A 22,679-nucleotide genomic window follows, 5' to 3' on the forward strand; every position below is an offset into this window, starting at 1 on the left:
AATATTCCATTGTATGTAAATACCACATCTTCTTTCTCTATCATCTGTTGATGGACATTTAGGTTGCATCCATGTCTTGGATACTGTGAATAATGCTGCAATGAACATGGGAGTGCAAATCTCTTTGAGATATTAAACAATATGCTACTAAAAAACCAATGGGTCACTGAAAATATCAAAGAGGAAGTAAAATCCATCTGGAGAAAAATGAAAATGGAAACACGGTGATCCAAAATCTATGGCACACAGCAAAATCAGTACTAAGAGTGAAGTTTATAGTGATAAAAGCCTACCTCAGGAAACAAGAGAAATTTCAGATAAACAACCAACATTACACCTAAAGGAACTAGAAAAAGAAGAACGAAAAAAACCCAAGGCTAGCAGAAAGAAAGAACAAATAAATAAAGTGGAAAGAAATGAAATAGACACTAAAAGAACAATAGAAAAGATCAATGAAACTAAGAGGTGGTTCTTGAAAAGATAAACAAAATGGATAAGCCTTTAGATAGACTCATCAAGAAAAAAAGAGGGTCTAACAAATAAAATCAGAAATGAAAGTTACTTCCCTCACCTCTCTTCATACAAAATTTTAAAATATATAATAAAATAAAACATGGGCCAAGACTCCAACTATCACCTGGCCATCATAAGCCTTAGCTAATGGGTGGGTCCAGGTCCCCCCATGGCTGGCTGCATGGCCAAGGGGCTCCCAGGACTGGTGTCAACCCCCTGGTGGTTGGGTAAGCCCCTGGTGCTAGTAGGCTAGAGTGAGGACTCCAAAATGACACTTGCCAGTACCAGTGTCCTTGTGGTGGAACCAGTTCCCCAAAATGCTGCTGTCAGAGTCTATGTCCCCAGGGAGAGTCCCCATTGCCCCCTGCCTCCCTGAGAGCCTCTCCAAGATCAGCAAGTGGATCTGAACCAGGCTCCTTTCAAATTCCTGCCTCTGTTCTGGGACTTGGAGCATGTGTGGTTTTGTGTGCACCCTTGCAAAGCAGGGTCTCTGTTTCTGACTGCCCTGTGACTCTCCTATTCTTGAGCCCTGTTGGCTTTCAAAGTCAGACATTCTGGAGGCTCATCTTCTCAGTGGAGGAACCCCTGGCTGGGGAGCCCAATGTGGGGCTCAGACCCTTTTCTCTTTGGGGAGACTTTCTGAATCGTGATTATCCTCCTGTTTGTGGGTCAGCCACCTGGGGGTTTGGATCTAGACTATACTACATCTCTGCCCCCCCCCCACCCCATCTCATTGTGGTTCCTTCTTAATATATTTAGTTGTGGAAAATCTTTTCTGGTAGTCTTCAGGTCTTTCTCACCTGAAAGTTTTTCAGTAAATAGTTGTAATTTTGGTGTGCCCATGGGGGAAGGTGAGCTCACGGTCTTCCGGCTCCATCATCTTGGCCGCACCTCTCCTCAGCCATCACTTTCATTGGTGGATCAGAGTGATATTTTTGGTCTCTAGGAATTAGTGTCAACTCAGTGTCTAATAATCCCTGTGGTAGGCAGAATTTTGGCCCCCATGACCTCTGAGTCATTGTTTTAGGTCCATGAATTTGTTACTTTATAGTACAAAAGGGACTTTGTAGATGTAATTAAGGTGACTAATCAGTTGACTTTAAAATGCAGAGAGTATCCTGGATTATCCAGATGGGCTGAGAGACAATAACTTAACAACTGGCTCAAAGGAGGAAATTATTCTGAAGCCCACAGCTTCCAAAATAGCTATCTTTAAATCTGCTGAACCTCCCCACACTTTTCTTTACATCCAGTTCCTTAATTTCATTCTCTATGAGTTTTGAAGTAAGACGGAATTGTGTTCAGATTTCAGTTTTCTTGTTTTAGTTTTGTTTTGGTTTTACTTATAAGAATATGTGACTTAAGCGAACGATTTAGCTTTGTTTAGACTTACTTTCCTCATCTACAAGCCAGAATAGCAATATCTATCTCACAGGATTGATGTAAGTGTTAAATAAAATAAAGTTTGCATGAAGTATATTTAGCAAGTGGCACCACATGTGGTGCTAAACAAGGTCACATTGGCTCCCATCTTTCTCCTTCATCTGTGTCTTCACCATCATTCTTCCTTGTTTTCTTTTCTGCCTATTGCTGCTGATCTTTTTCATCGTGCCTTCTTTCTGAGTTTTCTCCTCTATGTTGTTCTTTTCTCTTCCTTTTCATTCTTTTCTCCATCTTTTATTACCATAAACTAAGCCCCACCCATATTTTCTCCTATCCCACTTGTTAACCACCTACTCATGTTATGGTCAATGAACCTCAATAAAAAGTGTTCCCCACTATTGCTTTAGCATCTGTAATTGATGTCCTTTTGCCATCACTCAAGTGTTTATGCATCTCAAGTTCTCTTAGGTGTCATATGTAGGAAACTGCCATTTTTGAGAGCTTACTGCAGTCTATTGCTTAGTGTAACAGGAATGTTCTAAGTTTCCAGTTTTAGAAAAGGCAACAGGGACTTCCTTGGTGGCCCAGTGGTTAAGACTCCATGCTTTCAATGCAGGGGACATGGGTTCAATACCTGACTGGGAAACTAAGATTCCCCCATGCCGTGGGGCATGGCCAAAATAAAAACATTTTTTTTAAAGGTATGGGAAAAGCCAACAAATATTGGCTTGATCAAAGGATCTATTCTTCTCACAGATAGGCATCTGCTAGCATTGGTTCAGAAGCTCAACTATGTCAGAATCTCTTGGGATTTTGTAGTTCTAGGAATCATATCTGTGTTTAAAGTAAGAAGAAGAGTCAGGGTGAAGAGGAAGTGGGAGCACCAGCTGTATGTGTCCTTTTTAACAACAAAGGGAAGCTTTCTCAGAAGCTCGCAGCTGGCTTCTGTTTAGATTTCATAGGCCATTCCGGTGTCTTTATATTTCTGTAATTTTATTATTTTAAATCCATAAACTTGCATTTTAGTGTTGGACTACAGGCATCTGCAGGGCATAGTAGGCAGGACGCTTTGGCCACCTTTTATTGTCCTAAAGTTTTGCCTTTTTCAAAATGTCATTTATTTGGAATCATATTCTATGTAGGTTTTTCAAATTGGCTTCTTTCATTTAGCAATTTGCATTTAAGATTCTTCCATGTCCTTTTGTGGCTTGTTAAGTCATTTCTTTTTATCACAGAATAGTATTTCATTGGATTGATGTAATACAGTTTGTTTACACATTCATGTATTGAAGAACATAGTGGTTGCTTCCAATTTTTAGAAGTTACAAATAAAGCTGCTATAAACGTTTCGTGCAGGTTTTATCATAGGCATATGTTTTCAGCTTATTTGGGTGAATATTCAGGAGAGAAATTGCTGAATTGTATAGCAAGTATATATTTACCTTTGTAAGAAATTGCCCAAAGGTCTTCCAGATTAAAGTGGCTGTATCATTTTGCTTTCCCACCAGCCATGAGCAAGTGTTTCTATTGCTCCATGTACATGTCACCAGCGTTTAGTGTCATCAGTGCTTTGGATTTTATCAATTCCAACAGGTGTGTAGGTTGAGCTATTTATTTATTTAAAAAATTTTAAGTTGAAGTATAGTTGATTTACAATATTATATTAGTTTTAGGTGTACAGCATAGTGATTCAGTATTTTATAGATTATACTCCATTAAAAGTTATTACAAAATAATGTACTGTACAATATATCCTTGTTGCTAATCATTTTATACATAGTAGTTTGTATCTCTTAATCCCATATTCCTACCTTGCCCCTCCCACCATCCCTCTCCCCAATGGTAACCATTAGTTTTGTATATTTGTGAGTCTGTTTCTCTTTTGCCATATACATTCATTTTTTCTATTTTTTAGGTTCCACATATAAATGATATCATACAGTATTTGTCTTTCTCTTACTTGTTTCCCTAAAGCATAATATTCTCTAGGTCCATTCACTTTGCTGCAAATGGCAGAATTTCATTCTTTTTTTTCTGGCTGAGTAATATTTCATTGTATATGTATATATACCCATCTTCTTTATCCATTTGTATGTCGATGGACACTTGGGTTGCTTCCATGTCTTGGCTATTGTAAATAGTGCTGCTATGAACATTGGGGTGCATATATCTTTTCAAACTAGTGTTGTCATTTTTTCCAACTATATACCTGGGAGTGGAATTGCTGGATTGTATGGTAGTTCTACTTTTAGTTTTTTGAGGAACCTCCATAATATTTTCTGTAGTGGTTGCACCAATTTACATTCCCACCAACAGTGTACAAGTGTTCCCTTTTCTCCACATCCTCACCAACATTTGTTATTGGTAGACTTTTTGATGATAGCCATTCTGATAGGTGTGAGATGATCTCATTGCTGATTTGATTTTTATTTCTCTAATAATTAGCTGTGTTGAGCATCTTTGCATGTGCCTGTTGGCAATCTGTATGTCTTCTTTGGAAAAATGTCTATTCAGGTCTTCTGCCCATATTTTGAATGGGTTGCTTGTTTTTTTGATATTAAGTTGTACAAGATTATCTCAGTAGGCACTCATGATAAAAACTCTCATCAAAGTTTCTATAGAGGGAACATATCTCAACATAGTAAAGGTCATTTATGACAAACCCACAGCTAACATCTTACTCAACAGTGAAAAGCTGAAAATATTTCCTCTAAATTCAGGAACAAAACAAGGATGACTGCTCTCAACCTTTCTATTTAACATAGTATTAGAAGTCCTAGCCACAGCAATCAGTTGAGAAAAAGAAATAAAAGGCATCCAAATTGGAAGGGAAGAAGTAAAACCGTCACTATTCGCAGATGACATGATACTTTATATAGAAGACCCTAAAGTCTCCACCAAAAAACTATTAGAATTAATGAATAAATTCAGCAAAGCTGCAGAATACAAGATTAATACACAGAAATCTATTGCTTTTCTATACACTAATAATGATCTATCAGAAAGAGAAAGTTTAAAAAAAAAACCCGTTTAAAATTGTATCAAAAAGAAGAAAATACCTAGGAATAAGTTTAACCAAGGAGTTGAAAGACCTATATTCCAAAAACTATAAAACACTGATGAAGGAAATTAAAGATGAAACAAGGAAATGAAAAGCTATCCCATGCTCTTGGATTGGAAGAATTAATATTGTTAAAGTGGCCATACTACCCAAAGCAACCTACAGATTTAATGTGATCCCTATCAAAATACCCATGACACTTTTCACAGAACTGGAACAAATAATCTTAAAATTTATATGGAACCACAAAAGACCCAGAATTGCCAATCATGAGGAAAAAAGAGCAAAACTGGAGGTATCACCCTCCCTGACTTCAGACAATACTACAAAGCTACAGTAATCAAAATAGCATGGTTCTGGCACAAAAAACAGACACATAGATCAAAGGAACAGAATAGAGAGCCCAGAAATAAACCCATGCACCTACAGTCAATTAATCTATGACAAAGGAGGCAAAAATATACAATGGAGAAAAGACTGTCTCTTCAGTGAGTGATGCTGGTAAAACTGGACAGCTACACATGAAAGAATGATATGAGAACATTTCCTTACACTATGTACAAAAATAAACTCAAAATGGATTAAAGACCTAAATGTAAGACTGGAAACTATAAAAATCCTAGAAGAGAACGTAGGCAGAACACTCTTTGACATAAACCATAGCAATATTTTTTTGGATCTGTCTCCTAAGACAAAAGAAATAAAAACAAAAATAAACAAATAAATAAACTTAAAGGTTTGGCACAGCAAAGGAAACCATCAACAAAATGAAAAGACAACCTACTGAATGGGAGAAAATATTTGCAAATGATATGACTGACAAGGTGTTTAAGTAACACTTTTCTTTCCGTTTAGAATGACGCTGAAGACCCACTTCAAAGATTACCTCCCTCGTGAGAGGCTTCCCTGAAGCTCCCCCCAGGATACCCCCTGCTGGTCCCAAAGTGATCTCTTCCTTTTTGAAATCCTGTCTTTAGCACTTCTGTATTCTTTGCAGTCTAAGTAACCAAGATGTTGCTTTCCACAGCATTGACTATACAAATTCCCTCCACAGTTTCTGGGAGTTCCTAAGGCATTACTTTCTTGTGGTCTCCCTTGCTCCATCTGGCTTCTGGGCTGTTTCCATCTTCCCTTGAATCAACTCAGACAGGATACTTAGCTCTTTCACTGGTTTTCACAGGAAAGTTGATCCATACCCAAGGATTCTGTGAGTTTGGTAACTTAATGGGGAGGGATAATAGAGTAATATTCATAAATTCCTGACTAGATCGCTCCTCTTTTTTTTTCTCCTGACTCCCTTTATGGAGTAAAAAGTGTTCCTCTCTTTGTTTCATGTATAATCGTTTCTTATCCTTTTGGGGTTGCCAATACACTTGTCCCATGTGGATGCACCTATTGAAAGTTCACTGTCAAGGAATAGTGGCCACAAAAGCATCTATCGCTAAGAGAGAAGGAGTTTTCCTCTATCAACTGCTAAAAGAATACAATTTATCTTGTCATATTGTATGTAACTACTTTCACATATATACTTTTTCTTTTTGGATAGTAAGGTCCTCAAGGATAAGAATTAACTCTTCATCTTTCTTTAAAAATTATTTTCAATTATTTATTTATTTACTTATTATTTATTTATTTTTGGCTACATTGGGTCTTCGTTGTTGCGTGGGCTTTCTCTAGTTGTGGCGAGCAGGGGCTACTCTTCGTTGTGGTGTGCAGGCTTCTCATTGCAGTGGCTTCTCTTGTTGCGGAGCACGGGCTCTAGGCGTAAGGGCTTCAGTAGTTGTGACATGCAGGCTCAGTAGTTGTTGCTCGGATGGGCTTAGCTGCTCGGTGGCATGTGGGATCTTCCCGGACCAGGGCTCAAACCCCTCTCCCCTGCATTGGTAGGCAGATTCTTAACCACTGCACCACCAGGGAAACCCCCAGTTCTTCATCTTTCTCACCTCCATAGTTCCTGCTTTAGAAGTGGTGGTCAATAAATTTTTACTGAAGAAATGAATGAGTGAATGATTACACTATATATGACTTAAGTCTTTTAAAAAGAAGCAAATGTATTTCTATCAAATAGGAATTCTTGAATTATAAGAAATTAACCCATTTTATGTACAAGTAGAAACAAAGACCATGGTTTCTTTGCCCAGTATATAATATTTATTAAGAAATGACAGGAGACAGTGTTTCACAGAAATAATTGAAATAGCAAATAGGCGAGATCATTCTTAACCATAAAAGGGGAGAATGGAATCAAATGTTGAAATATGGAAAAGTCTAGTCTCCTTCTTAAAAACTGACTGTTGGGTGAAAGGCTTCTATTCTCTCCAGGGACATCTGAAGATGTCACTTGGCTATACTCTGGTGCCTTTGATGTTGGAAAAATTTTCAGGTAAACAGAAGCTAAAAATAGATAATAAAGCGGGGAAAAATAAACTTGTGGACAGTTCACAAGGATAAATTACACAATATGTCAGCAATTTTCAATCTTCCATGAAAATCAGAAGTAGTATATTCAAAGCAATTTGAGGATCAGCAGGTGGTTTGCACCATTTCTGTGTCCATAGAGGAAAGTCAAGATACTCACTGCAGAATGGAATCAGATAAAACTCATATACTTGCTAGCTCCCATAACAAAAACCCAAATGGAAGCCTAAGAACTTGTTAGTTGTCTACCAATGGGTGGTTGAGAGGATAAGTTGTTCAGAGATACTGTGTCCTGGGCAATTGAAATCAGCAACCTGGCTTTTAGCAGGTGGGCTGCCAGCAAGTGGGCTCACAGCAGGTGGGCTGGCAGCAGCAGGCTAGGCGGCAGCAGGACCGTCCACAGTAGGATGGGCGGCAGCAGGAGGCCTGGGCATGGTGCAGCTGGCAGCAGCACGGGGGGGTGCAGCTCACCACACAGCAGGGAGGCAGGCAGGTGCCCTCCACGCGGCAGTCAGGTCGGCACCACCTGGTGCGGCAGCTCACAGCTCCGCTGCCTCCCTCCTGGCCACAGCCAAGGCTACCAGCAATGCCACAGCCAGTCTCACAGCCACTGGTCTGGCAGCAGTTGGTCTGGCAGAAGGTTGGCTGGCAACACCCGGTTTGGCAGCAGGTTGGCTGACAGCAGCTGGAGCCACAGGTCCCACCAGTGGAACAGATGGGAAATCCACAGAAGCTAGTGGAACAGCAGGCCATGGTGTCAGGAGTTAGGTTGAGAGTTGACTTGTTAAGAGAAGTTTCTGAGTTTTGGCTGCACTTCCTACGTCTGGCCTTTTATATATCCTGCAGAGCCGTGTATTTCCCTAACATTTAGCATTTTTCCTTGATACCATTGCGAAGTCAGTCTCTGACTGGCTAATACCTGAGTTGTTAAGGTTATAAATAGCATTTTCAATGGACTGCTTGGGTCATTGTTCAATTAAATCTCATTATGTTTCTTCTTTGCCCTTTGGATCAAGCCAAGGCTCATTATGGAAGTCACATGATAGTCTAGACTTGGGCCAACCATTGCCCTGGCTTGCTTTGTCATAAATGTCCTTTGACAACCTTGAGGCAGAGTTTATCTAAACTGAACATTCTCTCCCTAACTGGTCATTCAATTAAGGATCATGATTTCGTAAACAATTTGTCTTGACTTGGAATGGCTACCATTAGTGTCATCAAAACGTGAGCTATCACCTGATTCATCAGCATCAGAAGAAGTATGCTTTTCTGTGTTCCGTTTGTGCAAGTTACAGGATCCTCAGAACTCGAACAAGTAGTTTTGTTATCAATGTACATATTCCCAACTGAAACCCTTAATGACTTTTCTTGTGGATTGTTTCCTGACTCTACTAAATTAAACATAATATGCTAGTAATAAATACACATTTTAATAAGTCAAACAGTAGGCAGGCATATAAAGAAAAGTTAATGTTCTTCCTCCTTTCCCCAAAACGTACACATCCCTTCCAAGACTAGTACTTCAGAGATAATCAATATTAATACTTTTGGTGCACGTACTTTGACACCTTTCTCCCTGCTTGTGCAAACATAAACCAGTGTATGTACACATATATTGTCTTGCTTAGTAAAGTTGGGGTCTCCTATACCTATTTATTTAAAACACATTTTCATTGTAATAAAATACACATAACATAAAATTTACCATCTTAACCATTTTTAAGTGTACAGTTCACTAGTGTTAAGCATATTCACATCGTTGTGCGATCAATCTCCAGAACTCTTTTTGTCTTACACAACTGAAACTCTATATCCATTAAACAACCACTCCCCCATTCTCCCCTCCCCAAGCTCTTGGCAGTCATCATTCTAATGTGTGTTTTGATGAATTTGACTGCTCTTTGTACCTCATGTAAGTTGAATCATACAGTATTTATCTTTTTGTGACTGGCTTATTTCACTTAGCGTAATGTCCTCGAGATTCATCCACATTGTAGAATATGACAGAATTTCCTTCCTTTTTAAGGCTGAATAAGATTCCATTGTACGCTTGTTCCACGATTTGTTTATCCATTCATCCCTCGATGACACTTGGGTTGCTTGCCCCTTTTAGCTATTTGCAATTAGTGCTGCCAGGAACATGAGTGTACAAATATCTCTTCCAGACCACGCTGTCAATTCTTTGGGGTATATACCTAGGAGTAGAACTGCTGGATCATATGGTAATTCTATTTTTGATTTTTTGAGTAACTGCCATACGGTTTCCCGTAGTGGGTGTATCATTTTACATTCACGCCAGCAGTGCACAGGGGTTCCAATTTTTCCATGTCCTTGCCAACACTTTGAGTTACTTGAGAGTAGCCATTCAAATGGATGTGAGGTGGTATGTCACTGTGGTTTTGGTCTGCATTTTCCTAATGATGAGTGGTACTGAGCATCTTTTCATGGGTTTTTTGGCCATTTGTATATCTTCCTTGGAGATATGTCCATTCATGTCCTTTGCCCAGTTGTTTGTGGTTGTTGTTCTTGTTTTGTTGTTGAGTTGCAGGAGTTCTTTATATATTGTGGAATACTAACCCCTCATCAGATATATGATTTGCAAATACCTTCTCCCATACAGTGGATCGCCGTTTCATTTTGTTGTGTCCTTTGATGCAGAGAAGTTTTTAATTTTGATGTAGTTCAGTTTGCCTGTTTTTTAACTTTCGTTGTCTATTCTTTTGGTGTCATATCCAAGAAATCATTACCAAATCCAGTATCACGAAGATTTTCCTCTGTGTTTTCTTTTACGAGTTTTATAGTTTTAGCTTTTATAGGTAAGTCTTTGATCTATTTTGAGTTAACTTTTGTAGATGTTTTGAGATAAGGGTCCAACTTCATTTTTTTGCATGTGGACATCTGGTTTTCCCCACACCATTTGTTGAAAAGATTGCCCTTTCCTATTGAATGGTCTTGGCCCCTCCGTTGAAGATCTTTTGACCACATATGTGAGGGTTAATTCTGGGCTCTCTATTCTATTCCATATTTGTGCATATGTCTGCTTTTATGTCAGTACCATGCTGTTTTGATTACTGTAGCTTTGTAGTGTAGTTTGAAATCAGAGCATGAGATGCCTCCAGCTTTGGTCTTCTTTCTCAAGATTGCTCTGGCTATTCAGGGCCTTTTGTGGTTCCATACAAATTTTGGGATTGTTTGTTATATCCTGGAAAACGCCATTGGGATTTTGATAAGGATTGCATTGAATCTGTAGATTACTTTAGGTAGTACGGACATTTTAACAATAGTAATTCTTCCAGCCATGAGCGTGGAATACCTTTCCCTCAGTAAACCCTCAGGTATTTTTAGTTTGTGCTCTTTATGGGGATTAACCTCCCCTGGATTTGATCATATATCCTAACATGGTGTAAGAAGAGTACCACGGGATATCAAAGTCAGATTAGAATCTTTTTGGCGACACTCAATGAAGGAAAAGAGATACGTTTGCCGTACCAAATATGTATAATTTATTAGACCTCGGTATATTATTCCCCTTTCATAGGAAGTGAAAGTTGCAAGACGGTGGAGTTTAGGAGGTGAATGGGTCTGAGAAGGACAGATGGTTCTTCCTCAGCTTTGGCAGCCTTGGGCTGTGGAGAGGAGGCTTGCTGAAGGTCAATCCCAAGGCAAACTTGTTTTCCCATTTCTTGGGTCGAATTTGTATTTTGGTGGCCTTAGTGGAGAGATCAAGATCTTTCTAGTATTGAATGGAATCAGATAAGTCTGTGAAGTCCAAATATTTGGTCACCCCTCAGAAAAAGTCAATTAAAGTTCAAGAACTTGTTAGTGTCCAGGGGTGGTTGAAGAGATAATTACTTCATGGATTGAGGTGGAAGTTGAACTTTCAAGTTGAAAATCAGCAACCTGGCTTTTAGCAGGTGGGCTGCCAGCAAGTGGACTCACAGCAGGTGGGCTGGCAGCAGCAGGCTAGGCGGCAGCAGGACCGTCCACAGTAGGATGGGCGGCAGCAGGAGGCCTGGGCATGGTGCAGCTGGCAGCAGCACGGGGGGGTGCAGCTCACCACACAGCAGGGAGGCAGGCAGGTGCCCTCCACGCGGCAGTCAGGTCGGCACCACCTGGTGCGGCAGCTCACAGCTCCGCTGCCCCCCTCCTGGCCACAGCCAAGGCTACCAGCAATGCCACAGCCAGTCTCACAGCCACTGGTCTGGCAGCAGTTGGTCTGGCAGAAGGTTGGCTGGCAACACCCGGTTTGGCAGCAGGTTGGCTGACAGCAGCTGGAGCCACAGGTCCCACCAGTGGAACAGATGGGAAATCCACAGAAGCTAGTGGAACAGCAGGCCATGGTGTCAGGAGTTAGGTTGAGAGTTGACTTGTTAAGAGAAGTTTCTGAGTTTTGGCTGCACTTCCTACGTCTGGCCTTTTATATATCCTGCAGAGCCGTGTATTTCCCTAACATTTAGCATTTTTCCTTGATACCATTGCGAAGTTAGTCTCTGACTGGCTAATACCTGAGTTGTTAAGGTTATAAATAGCATTTTCAATGGACTGCTTGGGTCATTGTTCAATTAAATCTCATTATGTTTCTTCTTTGCCCTTTGGATCAAGCCAAGGCTCATTATGGAAGTCACATGATAGTCTAGACTTGGGCCAACCATTGCCCTGGCTTGCTTTGTCATAAATGTCCTTTGACAACCTTGAGGCAGAGTTTATCTAAACTGAACATTCTCTCCCTAACTGGTCATTCAATTAAGGATCATGATTTCGTAAACAATTTGTCTTGACTTGGAATGGCTACCATTAGTGTCATCAAAACGTGAGCTATCACCTGATTCATCAGCATCAGAAGAAGTATGCTTTTCTGTGTTCCGTTTGTGCAAGTTACAGGATCCTCAGAACTCGAACAAGTAGTTTTGTTATCAATGTACATATTCCCAACTGAAACCCTTAATGACTTTTCTTGTGGATTGTTTCCTGACTCTACTAAATTAAACATAATATGCTAGTAATAAATACACATTTTAATAAGTCAAACAGTAGGCAGGCATATAAAGAAAAGTTAATGTTCTTCCTCCTTTCCCCAAAACGTACACATCCCTTCCAAGACTAGTACTTCAGAGATAATCAATATTAATACTTTTGGTGCACGTACTTTGACACCTTTCTCCCTGCTTGTGCAAACATAAACCAGTGTATGTACACATATATTGTCTTGCTTAGTAAAGTTGGGGTCTCCTATACCTATTTATTTAAAACACATTTTCATTGTAATAAAATACACATAACATAAAATTTACCATCTTAACCATTTTTAAGTGTACAGTTCACTAGTGTTAAGCATATTCACATCGTTGTGCGATCAATCTCCAGAACTCTTTTTGTCTTACACAACTGAAACTCTATATCCATTAAACAACCACTCCCCCATTCTCCCCTCCCCAAGCTCTTGGCAGTCATCATTCTAATGTGTGTTTTGATGAATTTGACTGCTCTTTGTACCTCATGTAAGTTGAATCATACAGTATTTATCTTTTTGTGACTGGCTTATTTCACTTAGCGTAATGTCCTCGAGATTCATCCACATTGTAGAATATGACAGAATTTCCTTCCTTTTTAAGGCTGAATAAGATTCCATTGTACGCTTGTTCCACGATTTGTTTATCCATTCATCCCTCGATGACACTTGGGTTGCTTGCCCCTTTTAGCTATTTGCAATTAGTGCTGCCAGGAACATGAGTGTACAAATATCTCTTCCAGACCACGCTGTCAATTCTTTGGGGTATATACCTAGGAGTAGAACTGCTGGATCATATGGTAATTCTATTTTTGATTTTTTGAGTAACTGCCATACGGTTTCCCGTAGTGGGTGTATCATTTTACATTCACGCCAGCAGTGCACAGGGGTTCCAATTTTTCCATGTCCTTGCCAACACTTTGAGTTACTTGAGAGTAGCCATTCAAATGGATGTGAGGTGGTATGTCACTGTGGTTTTGGTCTGCATTTTCCTAATGATGAGTGGTACTGAGCATCTTTTCATGGGTTTTTTGGCCATTTGTATATCTTCCTTGGAGATATGTCCATTCATGTCCTTTGCCCAGTTGTTTGTGGTTGTTGTTCTTGTTTTGTTGTTGAGTTGCAGGAGTTCTTTATATATTGTGGAATACTAACCCCTCATCAGATATATGATTTGCAAATACCTTCTCCCATACAGTGGATCGCCGTTTCATTTTGTTGTGTCCTTTGATGCAGAGAAGTTTTTAATTTTGATGTAGTTCAGTTTGCCTGTTTTTTAACTTTCGTTGTCTATTCTTTTGGTGTCATATCCAAGAAATCATTACCAAATCCAGTATCACGAAGATTTTCCTCTGTGTTTTCTTTTACGAGTTTTATAGTTTTAGCTTTTATAGGTAAGTCTTTGATCTATTTTGAGTTAACTTTTGTAGATGTTTTGAGATAAGGGTCCAACTTCATTTTTTTGCATGTGGACATCTGGTTTTCCCCACACCATTTGTTGAAAAGATTGCCCTTTCCTATTGAATGGTCTTGGCCCCTCCGTTGAAGATCTTTTGACCACATATCTGAGGGTTAATTCTGGGCTCTCTATTCTATTCCATATTTGTGCATATGTCTGCTTTTATGTCAGTACCATGCTGTTTTGATTACTGTAGCTTTGTAGTGTAGTTTGAAATCAGAGCATGAGATGCATCCAGCTTTGGTCTTCTTTCTCAAGATTGCTCTGGCTATTCAGGGCCTTTTGTGGTTCCATACAAATTTTGGGATTGTTTGTTATATCCTGGAAAACGCCATTGGAATTTTGATAAGGATTGCATTGAATCTGTAGATTACTTTAGGTAGTACGGACATTTTAACAATAGTAATTCTTCCAGCCATGAGCGTGGAATACCTTTCCCTCAGTAAACCCTCAGGTATTTTTAGTTTGTGCTCTTTATGGGGATTAACCTCCCCTGGATTTGATCATATATCCTAACATGGTGTAAGAAGAGTACCACGGGATATCAAAGTCAGATTAGAATCTTTTTGGCGACACTCAATGAAGGAAAAGAGATACGTTTGCCGTACCAAATATGTATAATTTATTAGACCTCGGTATATTATTCCCCTTTCATAGGAAGTGAAAGTTGCAAGACGGTGGAGTTTAGGAGGTGAATGGGTCTGAGAAGGACAGATGGTTCTTCCTCAGCTTTGGCAGCCTTGGGCTGTGGAGAGGAGGCTTGCTGAAGGTCAATCCCAAGGCAAACTTGTTTTCCCATTTCTTGGGTCGAATTTGTATTTTGGTGGCCTTAGTGGAGAGATCAAGATCTTTCTAGTATTGAATGGAATCAGATAAGTCTGTGAAGTCCAAATATTTGGTCACCCCTCAGAAAAAGTCAATTAAAGTTCAAGAACTTGTTAGTGTCCAGGGGTGGTTGAAGAGATAATTACTTCATGGATTGAGGTGGAAGTTGAACTTTCAAGTTGAAAATCAGCAACCTGGCTTTTAGCAGGTGGGCTGCCAGCAAGTGGACTCACAGCAGGTGGGCTGGCAGCAGCAGGCTAGGCGGCAGCAGGACCGTCCACAGTAGGATGGGCGGCAGCAGGAGGCCTGGGCATGGTGCAGCTGGCAGCAGCACGGGGGGGTGCAGCTCACCACACAGCAGGGAGGCAGGCAGGTGCCCTCCACGCGGCAGTCAGGTCGGCACCACCTGGTGCGGCAGCTCACAGCTCCACTGCCCCCCTCCTGGCCACAGCCAAGGCTACCAGCAATGCCACAGCCAGTCTCACAGCCACTGGTCTGGCAGCAGTTGGTCTGGCAGAAGGTTGGCTGGCAACACCCGGTTTGGCAGCAGGTTGGCTGACAGCAGCTGGAGCCACAGGTCCCACCAGTGGAACAGATGGGAAATCCACAGAAGCTAGTGGAACAGCAGGCCATGGTGTCAGGAGTTAGGTTGAGAGTTGACTTGTTAAGAGAAGTTTCTGAGTTTTGGCTGCACTTCCTACGTCTGGCCTTTTATATATCCTGCAGAGCCGTGTATTTCCCTAACATTTAGCATTTTTCCTTGATACCATTGCGAAGTCAGTCTCTGACTGGCTAATACCTGAGTTGTTAAGGTTATAAATAGCATTTTCAATGGACTGCTTGGGTCATTGTTCAATTAAATCTCATTATGTTTCTTCTTTGCCCTTTGGATCAAGCCAAGGCTCATTATGGAAGTCACATGATAGTCTAGACTTGGGCCAACCATTGCCCTGGCTTGCTTTGTCATAAATGTCCTTTGACAACCTTGAGGCAGAGTTTATCTAAACTGAACATTCTCTCCCTAACTGGTCATTCAATTAAGGATCATGATTTCGTAAACAATTTGTCTTGACTTGGAATGGCTACCATTAGTGTCATCAAAACGTGAGCTATCACCTGATTCATCAGCATCAGAAGAAGTATGCTTTTCTGTGTTCCGTTTGTGCAAGTTACAGGATCCTCAGAACTCGAACAAGTAGTTTTGTTATCAATGTACATATTCCCAACTGAAACCCTTAATGACTTTTCTTGTGGATTGTTTCCTGACTCTACTAAATTAAACATAATATGCTAGTAATAAATACACATTTTAATAAGTCAAACAGTAGGCAGGCATATAAAGAAAAGTTAATGTTCTTCCTCCTTTCCCCAAAACGTACACATCCCTTCCAAGACTAGTACTTCAGAGATAATCAATATTAATACTTTTGGTGCACGTACTTTGACACATTTCTCCCTGCTTGTGCAAACATAAACCAGTGTATGTACACATACATTGTCTTGCTTAGTAAAGTTGGCGTCTCCTATACCTATTTATTTAAAAAACATTTTCATTGTAATAAAATACACATGACATAAAATTTACCATCTTAACCATTTTTAAGTGTACAGTTCACTAGTGTTAAGCATATTCACATCGTTGTGCGATCAATCTCCAGTACTCTTTTTGTCTTACACAACTGAAACTCTATATCCATTAAACAACCACTCCCCCATTCTCCCCTCCCCAAGCTCTTGGCAGTCATCATTCTAATGTGTGTTTTGATGAATTTGACTGCTCTTTGTACCTCATGTAAGTTGAATCATACAGTATTTATCTTTTTGTGACTGGCTTATTTCACTTAGCGTAATGTCCTCGAGATTCATCCACATTGTAGAATATGACAGAATTTCCTTCCTTTTTAAGGCTGAATAAGATTCCATTGTACGCTTGTTCCACGATTTGTTTATCCATTCATCCCTCGATGACACTTGGGTTGCTTGCCCCTTTTAGCTATTTGCAATTAGTGCTGCCAGGAACATGAGTGTACAAATATCTCTTCCAGACCACGCTGTCAATTCTTTGGGGTATATACCTAGGAGTAGAACTGCTGGATCATATGGTAATTCTATTTTTGATTTTTTGAGTAACTGCCGTACGGTTTCCCGTAGTGGGTGTATCATTTTACATTCACGCCAGCAGTGCACAGGGGTTCCAATTTTTCCATGTCCTTGCCAACACTTTGAGTTACTTGAGAGTAGCCATTCAAATGGATGTGAGGTGGTATGTCACTGTGGTTTTGGTCTGCATTTTCCTAATGATGAGTGGTACTGAGCATGTTTTCATGGGTTTTCTGGCCATTTGTATATCTTCCTTGGAGATATGTCCATTCATGTCCTTTGCCCAGTTGTTTGTGGTTGTTGTTCTTGTTTTGTTGTTGAGTTGCAGGAGTTCTTTATATATTGTGGAATACTAACCCCTCATCAGATATATGATTTGCAAATACCTTCTCCCATACAGTAGATTGCCTTTTCATTTTGTTGTGTCCTTTGATGCAGAGAAGTTTTTAATTTTGATGTAGTTCAGTTTGCCTGTTTTTTAACTTTCGTTGTCTATTCTTTTGGTGTCATATCCAAGAAATCATTACCAAATCCAATATCACGAAGATTTTCCTCTGTGTTTTCTTTTACGAGTTTTATAGTTTTAGCTTTTATAGGTAAGTCTTTGATCTATTTTGAGTTAACTTTTGTAGATGTTTTGAGATAAGGGTCCAACTTCATTTTTTTGCATGTGGACATCTGGTTTTCCCCACACCATTTGTTGAAAAGATTGCCCTTTCCTATTGAATGGTCTTGGCACCTCCGTTGAAGATCTTTTGACCACATATGTGAGGGTTAATTCTGGGCTCTCTATTCTATTCCATATTTGTGCATATGTCTGCTTTTATGTCAGTACCATGCTGTTTTGATTACTGTAGCTTTGTAGTGTAGTTTGAAATCAGAGCATGAGATGCCTCCAGCTTTGTTCTTCTTTCTCAAGATTGCTCTGGCTATTCAGGGCCTTTTGTGGTTCCATACAAATTTTGGGATTGTTTGTTATATCCTGGAAAACGCCATTGGAATTTTGATAAGGATTGCATTGAATCTGTAGATTACTTTAGGTAGTACGGACATTTTAACAATAGTAATTCTTCCAGCCATGAGCATGGAATACCTTTCCCTCAGTAAACCCTCAGGTATTTTTAGTTTGTGCTCTTTATGGGGATTAACCTCCCCTGGATTTGATCATATATCCTAACATGGTGTAAGAAGAGTACCACGGGATATCAAAGTCAGATTAGAATCTTTTTGGCGACACTCAATGAAGGAAAAGAGATACGTTTGCCGTACCAAATATGTATAATTTATTAGACCTCGGTATATTATTCCCCTTTCATAGGAAGTGAAAGTTGCAAGACGGTGGAGTTTAGGAGGTGAATGTGTCTGAGAAGGACAGATGGTTCTTCCTCAGCTTTGGCAGCCTTGGGCTGTGGAGAGGAGGCTTGCTGAAGGTCAATCCCAAGGCAAACTTGTTTTCCCATTTCTTGGGTCGAATTTGTATTTTGGTGGCCTTAGTGGAGAGATCAAGATCTTTCTAGTATTGAATGGAATCAGATAAGTCTGTGAAGTCCAAATATTTGGTCACCCCTCAGAAAAAGTCAATTAAAGTTCAAGAACTTGTTAGTGTCCAGGGGTGGTTGAAGAGATAATTACTTCATGGATTGAGGTGGAAGTTGAACTTTCAAGTTGAAAATCAGCAACCTGGCTTTTAGCAGGTGGGCTGCCAGCAAGTGGGCTCACAGCAGGTGGGCTGGCAGCAGCAGGCTAGGCGGCAGCAGGACCGTCCACAGTAGGATGGGCGGCAGCAGGAGGCCTGGGCATGGTGCAGCTGGCAGCAGCACGGGGGGGTGCAGCTCACCACACAGCAGGGAGGCAGGCAGGTGCCCTCCACGCGGCAGTCAGGTCGGCACCACCTGGTGCGGCAGCTCACAGCTCCGCTGCCTCCCTCCTGGCCACAGCCAAGGCTACCAGCAATGCCACAGCCAGTCTCACAGCCACTGGTCTGGCAGCAGTTGGTCTGGCAGAAGGTTGGCTGGCAACACCCGGTTTGGCAGCAGGTTGGCTGACAGCAGCTGGAGCCACAGGTCCCACCAGTGGAACAGATGGGAAATCCACAGAAGCTAGTGGAACAGCAGGCCATGGTGTCAGGAGTTAGGTTGAGAGTTGACTTGTTAAGAGAAGTTTCTGAGTTTTGGCTGCACTTCCTACGTCTGGCCTTTTATATATCCTGCAGAGCCGTGTATTTCCCTAACATTTAGCATTTTTCCTTGATACCATTGCGAAGTCAGTCTCTGACTGGCTAATACCTGAGTTGTTAAGGTTATAAATAGCATTTTCAATGGACTGCTTGGGTCATTGTTCAATTAAATCTCATTATGTTTCTTCTTTGCCCTTTGGATCAAGCCAAGGCTCATTATGGAAGTCACATGATAGTCTAGACTTGGGCCAACCATTGCCCTGGCTTGCTTTGTCATAAATGTCCTTTGGCAACCTTGAGGCAGAGTTTATCTAAACTGAACATTCTCCCCCTAACTGGTCATTCAATTAAGGATCATGATTTCGTAAACAATTTGTCTTGACTTGGAATGGCTACCATTAGTGTCATCAAAACGTGAGCTATCACCTGATTCATCAGCATCAGAAGAAGTATGCTTTTCTGTGTTCCGTTTGTGCAAGTTACAGGATCCTCAGAACTCGAACAAGTAGTTTTGTTATCAATGTACATATTCCCAACTGAAACCCTTAATGACTTTTCTTGTGGATTGTTTCCTGACTCTACTAAATTAAACATAATATGCTAGTAATAAATACACATTTTAATAAGTCAAACAGTAGGCAGGCATATAAAGAAAAGTTAATGTTCTTCCTCCTTTCCCCAAAACGTACACATCCCTTCCAAGACTAGTACTTCAGAGATAATCAATATTAATACTTTTGGTGCACGTACTTTGACACCTTTCTCCCTGCTTGTGCAAACATAAACCAGTGTATGTACACATATATTGTCTTGCTTAGTAAAGTTGGGGTCTCCTATACCTATTTATTTAAAACACATTTTCATTGTAATAAAATACACATAACATAAAATTTACCATCTTAACCATTTTTAAGTGTACAGTTCACTAGTGTTAAGCATATTCACATCGTTGTGCAATCAATCTCCAGAACTCTTTTTGTCTTACACAACTGAAACTCTATATCCATTAAACAACCACTCCCCCATTCTCCCCTCCCCAAGCTCTTGGCAGTCATCATTCTAATGTGTGTTTTGATGAATTTGACTGCTCTTTGTACCTCATGTAAGTTGAATCATACAGTATTTATCTTTTTGTGACTGGCTTATTTCACTTAGCGTAATGTCCTCGAGATTCATCCACATTGTAGAATATGACAGAATTTCCTTCCTTTTTAAGGCTGAATAAGATTCCATTGTACGCTTGTTCCACGATTTGTTTATCCATTCATCCCTCGATGACACTTGGGTTGCTTGCCCCTTTTAGCTATTTGCAATTAGTGCTGCCAGGAACATGAGTGTACAAATATCTCTTCCAGACCACGCTGTCAATTCTTTGGGGTATATACCTAGGAGTAGAACTGCTGGATCATATGGTAATTCTATTTTTGATTTTTTGAGTAACTGCCGTACGGTTTCCCGTAGTGGGTGTATCATTTTACATTCACGCCAGCAGTGCACAGGGGTTCCAATTTTTCCATGTCCTTGCCAACACTTTGAGTTACTTGAGAGTAGCCATTCAAATGGATGTGAGGTGGTATGTCACTGTGGTTTTGGTCTGCATTTTCCTAATGATGAGTGGTACTGAGCATCTTTTCATGGGTTTTTTGGCCATTTGTATATCTTCCTTGGAGATATGTCCATTCATGTCCTTTGCCCAGTTGTTTGTGGTTGTTGTTCTTGTTTTGTTGTTGAGTTGCAGGAGTTCTTTATATATTGTGGAATACTAACCCCTCATCAGATATATGATTTGCAAATACCTTCTCCCATACAGTGGATCGCCTTTTCATTTTGTTGTGTCCTTTGATGCAGAGAAGTTTTTAATTTTGATGTAGTTCAGTTTGCCTGTTTTTTAACTTTCGTTGTCTATTCTTTTGGTGTCATATCCAAGAAATCATTACCAAATCCAATATCACGAAGATTTTCCTCTGTGTTTTCTTTTACGAGTTTTATAGTTTTAGCTTTTATAGGTAAGTCTTTGATCTATTTTGAGTTAACTTTTGTAGATGTTTTGAGATAAGGGTCCAACTTCATTTTTTTGCATGTGGACATCTGGTTTTCCCCACACCATTTGTTGAAAAGATTGCCCTTTCCTATTGAATGGTCTTGGCACCTCCGTTGAAGATCTTTTGACCACATATGTGAGGGTTAATTCTGGGCTCTCTATTCTATTCCATATTTGTGCATATGTCTGCTTTTATGTCAGTACCATGCTGTTTTGATTACTGTAGCTTTGTAGTGTAGTTTGAAATCAGAGCATGAGATGCCTCCAGCTTTGTTCTTCTTTCTCAAGATTGCTCTGGCTATTCAGGGCCTTTTGTGGTTCCATACAAATTTTGGGATTGTTTGTTATATCCTGGAAAACGCCATTGGAATTTTGATAAGGATTGCATTGAATCTGTAGATTACTTTAGGTAGTACGGACATTTTAACAATAGTAATTCTTCCAGCCATGAGCATGGAATACCTTTCCCTCAGTAAACCCTCAGGTATTTTTAGTTTGTGCTCTTTATGGGGATTAACCTCCCCTGGATTTGATCATATATCCTAACATGGTGTAAGAAGAGTACCACGGGATATCAAAGTCAGATTAGAATCTTTTTGGCGACACTCAATGAAGGAAAAGAGATACGTTTGCCGTACCAAATATGTATAATTTATTAGACCTCGGTATATTATTCCCCTTTCATAGGAAGTGAAAGTTGCAAGACGGTGGAGTTTAGGAGGTGAATGTGTCTGAGAAGGACAGATGGTTCTTCCTCAGCTTTGGCAGCCTTGGGCTGTGGAGAGGAGGCTTGCTGAAGGTCAATCCCAAGGCAAACTTGTTTTCCCATTTCTTGGGTCGAATTTGTATTTTGGTGGCCTTAGTGGAGAGATCAAGATCTTTCTAGTATTGAATGGAATCAGATAAGTCTGTGAAGTCCAAATATTTGGTCACCCCTCAGAAAAAGTCAATTAAAGTTCAAGAACTTGTTAGTGTCCAGGGGTGGTTGAAGAGATAATTACTTCATGGATTGAGGTGGAAGTTGAACTTTCAAGTTGAAAATCAGCAACCTGGCTTTTAGCAGGTGGGCTGCCAGCAAGTGGACTCACAGCAGGTGGGCTGGCAGCAGCAGGCTAGGCGGCAGCAGGACCGTCCACAGTAGGATGGGCGGCAGCAGGAGGCCTGGGCATGGTGCAGCTGGCAGCAGCACGGGGGGGTGCAGCTCACCACACAGCAGGGAGGCAGGCAGGTGCCCTCCACGCGGCAGTCAGGTCGGCACCACCTGGTGCGGCAGCTCACAGCTCCACTGCCTCCCTCCTGGCCACAGCCAAGGCTACCAGCAATGCCACAGCCAGTCTCACAGCCACTGGTCTGGCAGCAGTTGGTCTGGCAGAAGGTTGGCTGGCAACACCCGGTTTGGCAGCAGGTTGGCTGACAGCAGCTGGAGCCACAGGTCCCACCAGTGGAACAGATGGGAAATCCACAGAAGCTAGTGGAACAGCAGGCCATGGTGTCAGGAGTTAGGTTGAGAGTTGACTTGTTAAGAGAAGTTTCTGAGTTTTGGCTGCACTTCCTACGTCTGGCCTTTTATATATCCTGCAGAGCCGTGTATTTCCCTAACATTTAGCATTTTTCCTTGATACCATTGCGAAGTCAGTCTCTGACTGGCTAATACCTGAGTTGTTAAGGTTATAAATAGCATTTTCAATGGACTGC

General features: G+C 40.7%; 5 protein-coding genes across 5 annotated transcripts; all 5 read right to left on the minus strand.

Moving 5' to 3' along the window:
• Positions 1 to 7,696: 7,696 nt before the first annotated feature.
• On the minus strand, positions 7,697 to 8,128 carry LOC132355123 (keratin-associated protein 9-3-like). The gene has a single exon (XM_059907331.1). It carries the CDS (start codon positions 8,126 to 8,128, stop codon positions 7,697 to 7,699), a length of 432 nt encoding a protein of 143 aa, XP_059763314.1.
• Positions 8,129 to 11,282: 3,154 nt separating this feature from the next.
• On the minus strand, positions 11,283 to 11,714 carry LOC132355125 (keratin-associated protein 9-3-like). Its single transcript, XM_059907332.1, has one exon. It carries the CDS (start codon positions 11,712 to 11,714, stop codon positions 11,283 to 11,285), a length of 432 nt encoding a protein of 143 aa, XP_059763315.1.
• Positions 11,715 to 14,868: 3,154 nt separating this feature from the next.
• On the minus strand, positions 14,869 to 15,300 carry LOC132355540 (keratin-associated protein 9-3-like). Its single transcript, XM_059907965.1, has one exon. It carries the CDS (start codon positions 15,298 to 15,300, stop codon positions 14,869 to 14,871), a length of 432 nt encoding a protein of 143 aa, XP_059763948.1.
• A 3,154-nt stretch (positions 15,301 to 18,454) lies between these two features.
• On the minus strand, positions 18,455 to 18,886 carry LOC132355564 (keratin-associated protein 9-3-like). Its single transcript, XM_059907987.1, has one exon. The coding sequence runs from the start codon at positions 18,884 to 18,886 to the stop codon at positions 18,455 to 18,457; it is 432 nt and encodes a 143-aa protein (XP_059763970.1).
• A 3,154-nt stretch (positions 18,887 to 22,040) lies between these two features.
• On the minus strand, positions 22,041 to 22,472 carry LOC132355541 (keratin-associated protein 9-3-like). The gene has a single exon (XM_059907966.1). It carries the CDS (start codon positions 22,470 to 22,472, stop codon positions 22,041 to 22,043), a length of 432 nt encoding a protein of 143 aa, XP_059763949.1.
• Positions 22,473 to 22,679: the final 207 nt, after the last annotated feature.

Source organism: Balaenoptera ricei, chromosome 20 (genome assembly GCF_028023285.1).
Source record: "Balaenoptera ricei isolate mBalRic1 chromosome 20, mBalRic1.hap2, whole genome shotgun sequence".
Lineage (NCBI taxonomy): Eukaryota > Metazoa > Chordata > Mammalia > Artiodactyla > Balaenopteridae > Balaenoptera > Balaenoptera ricei.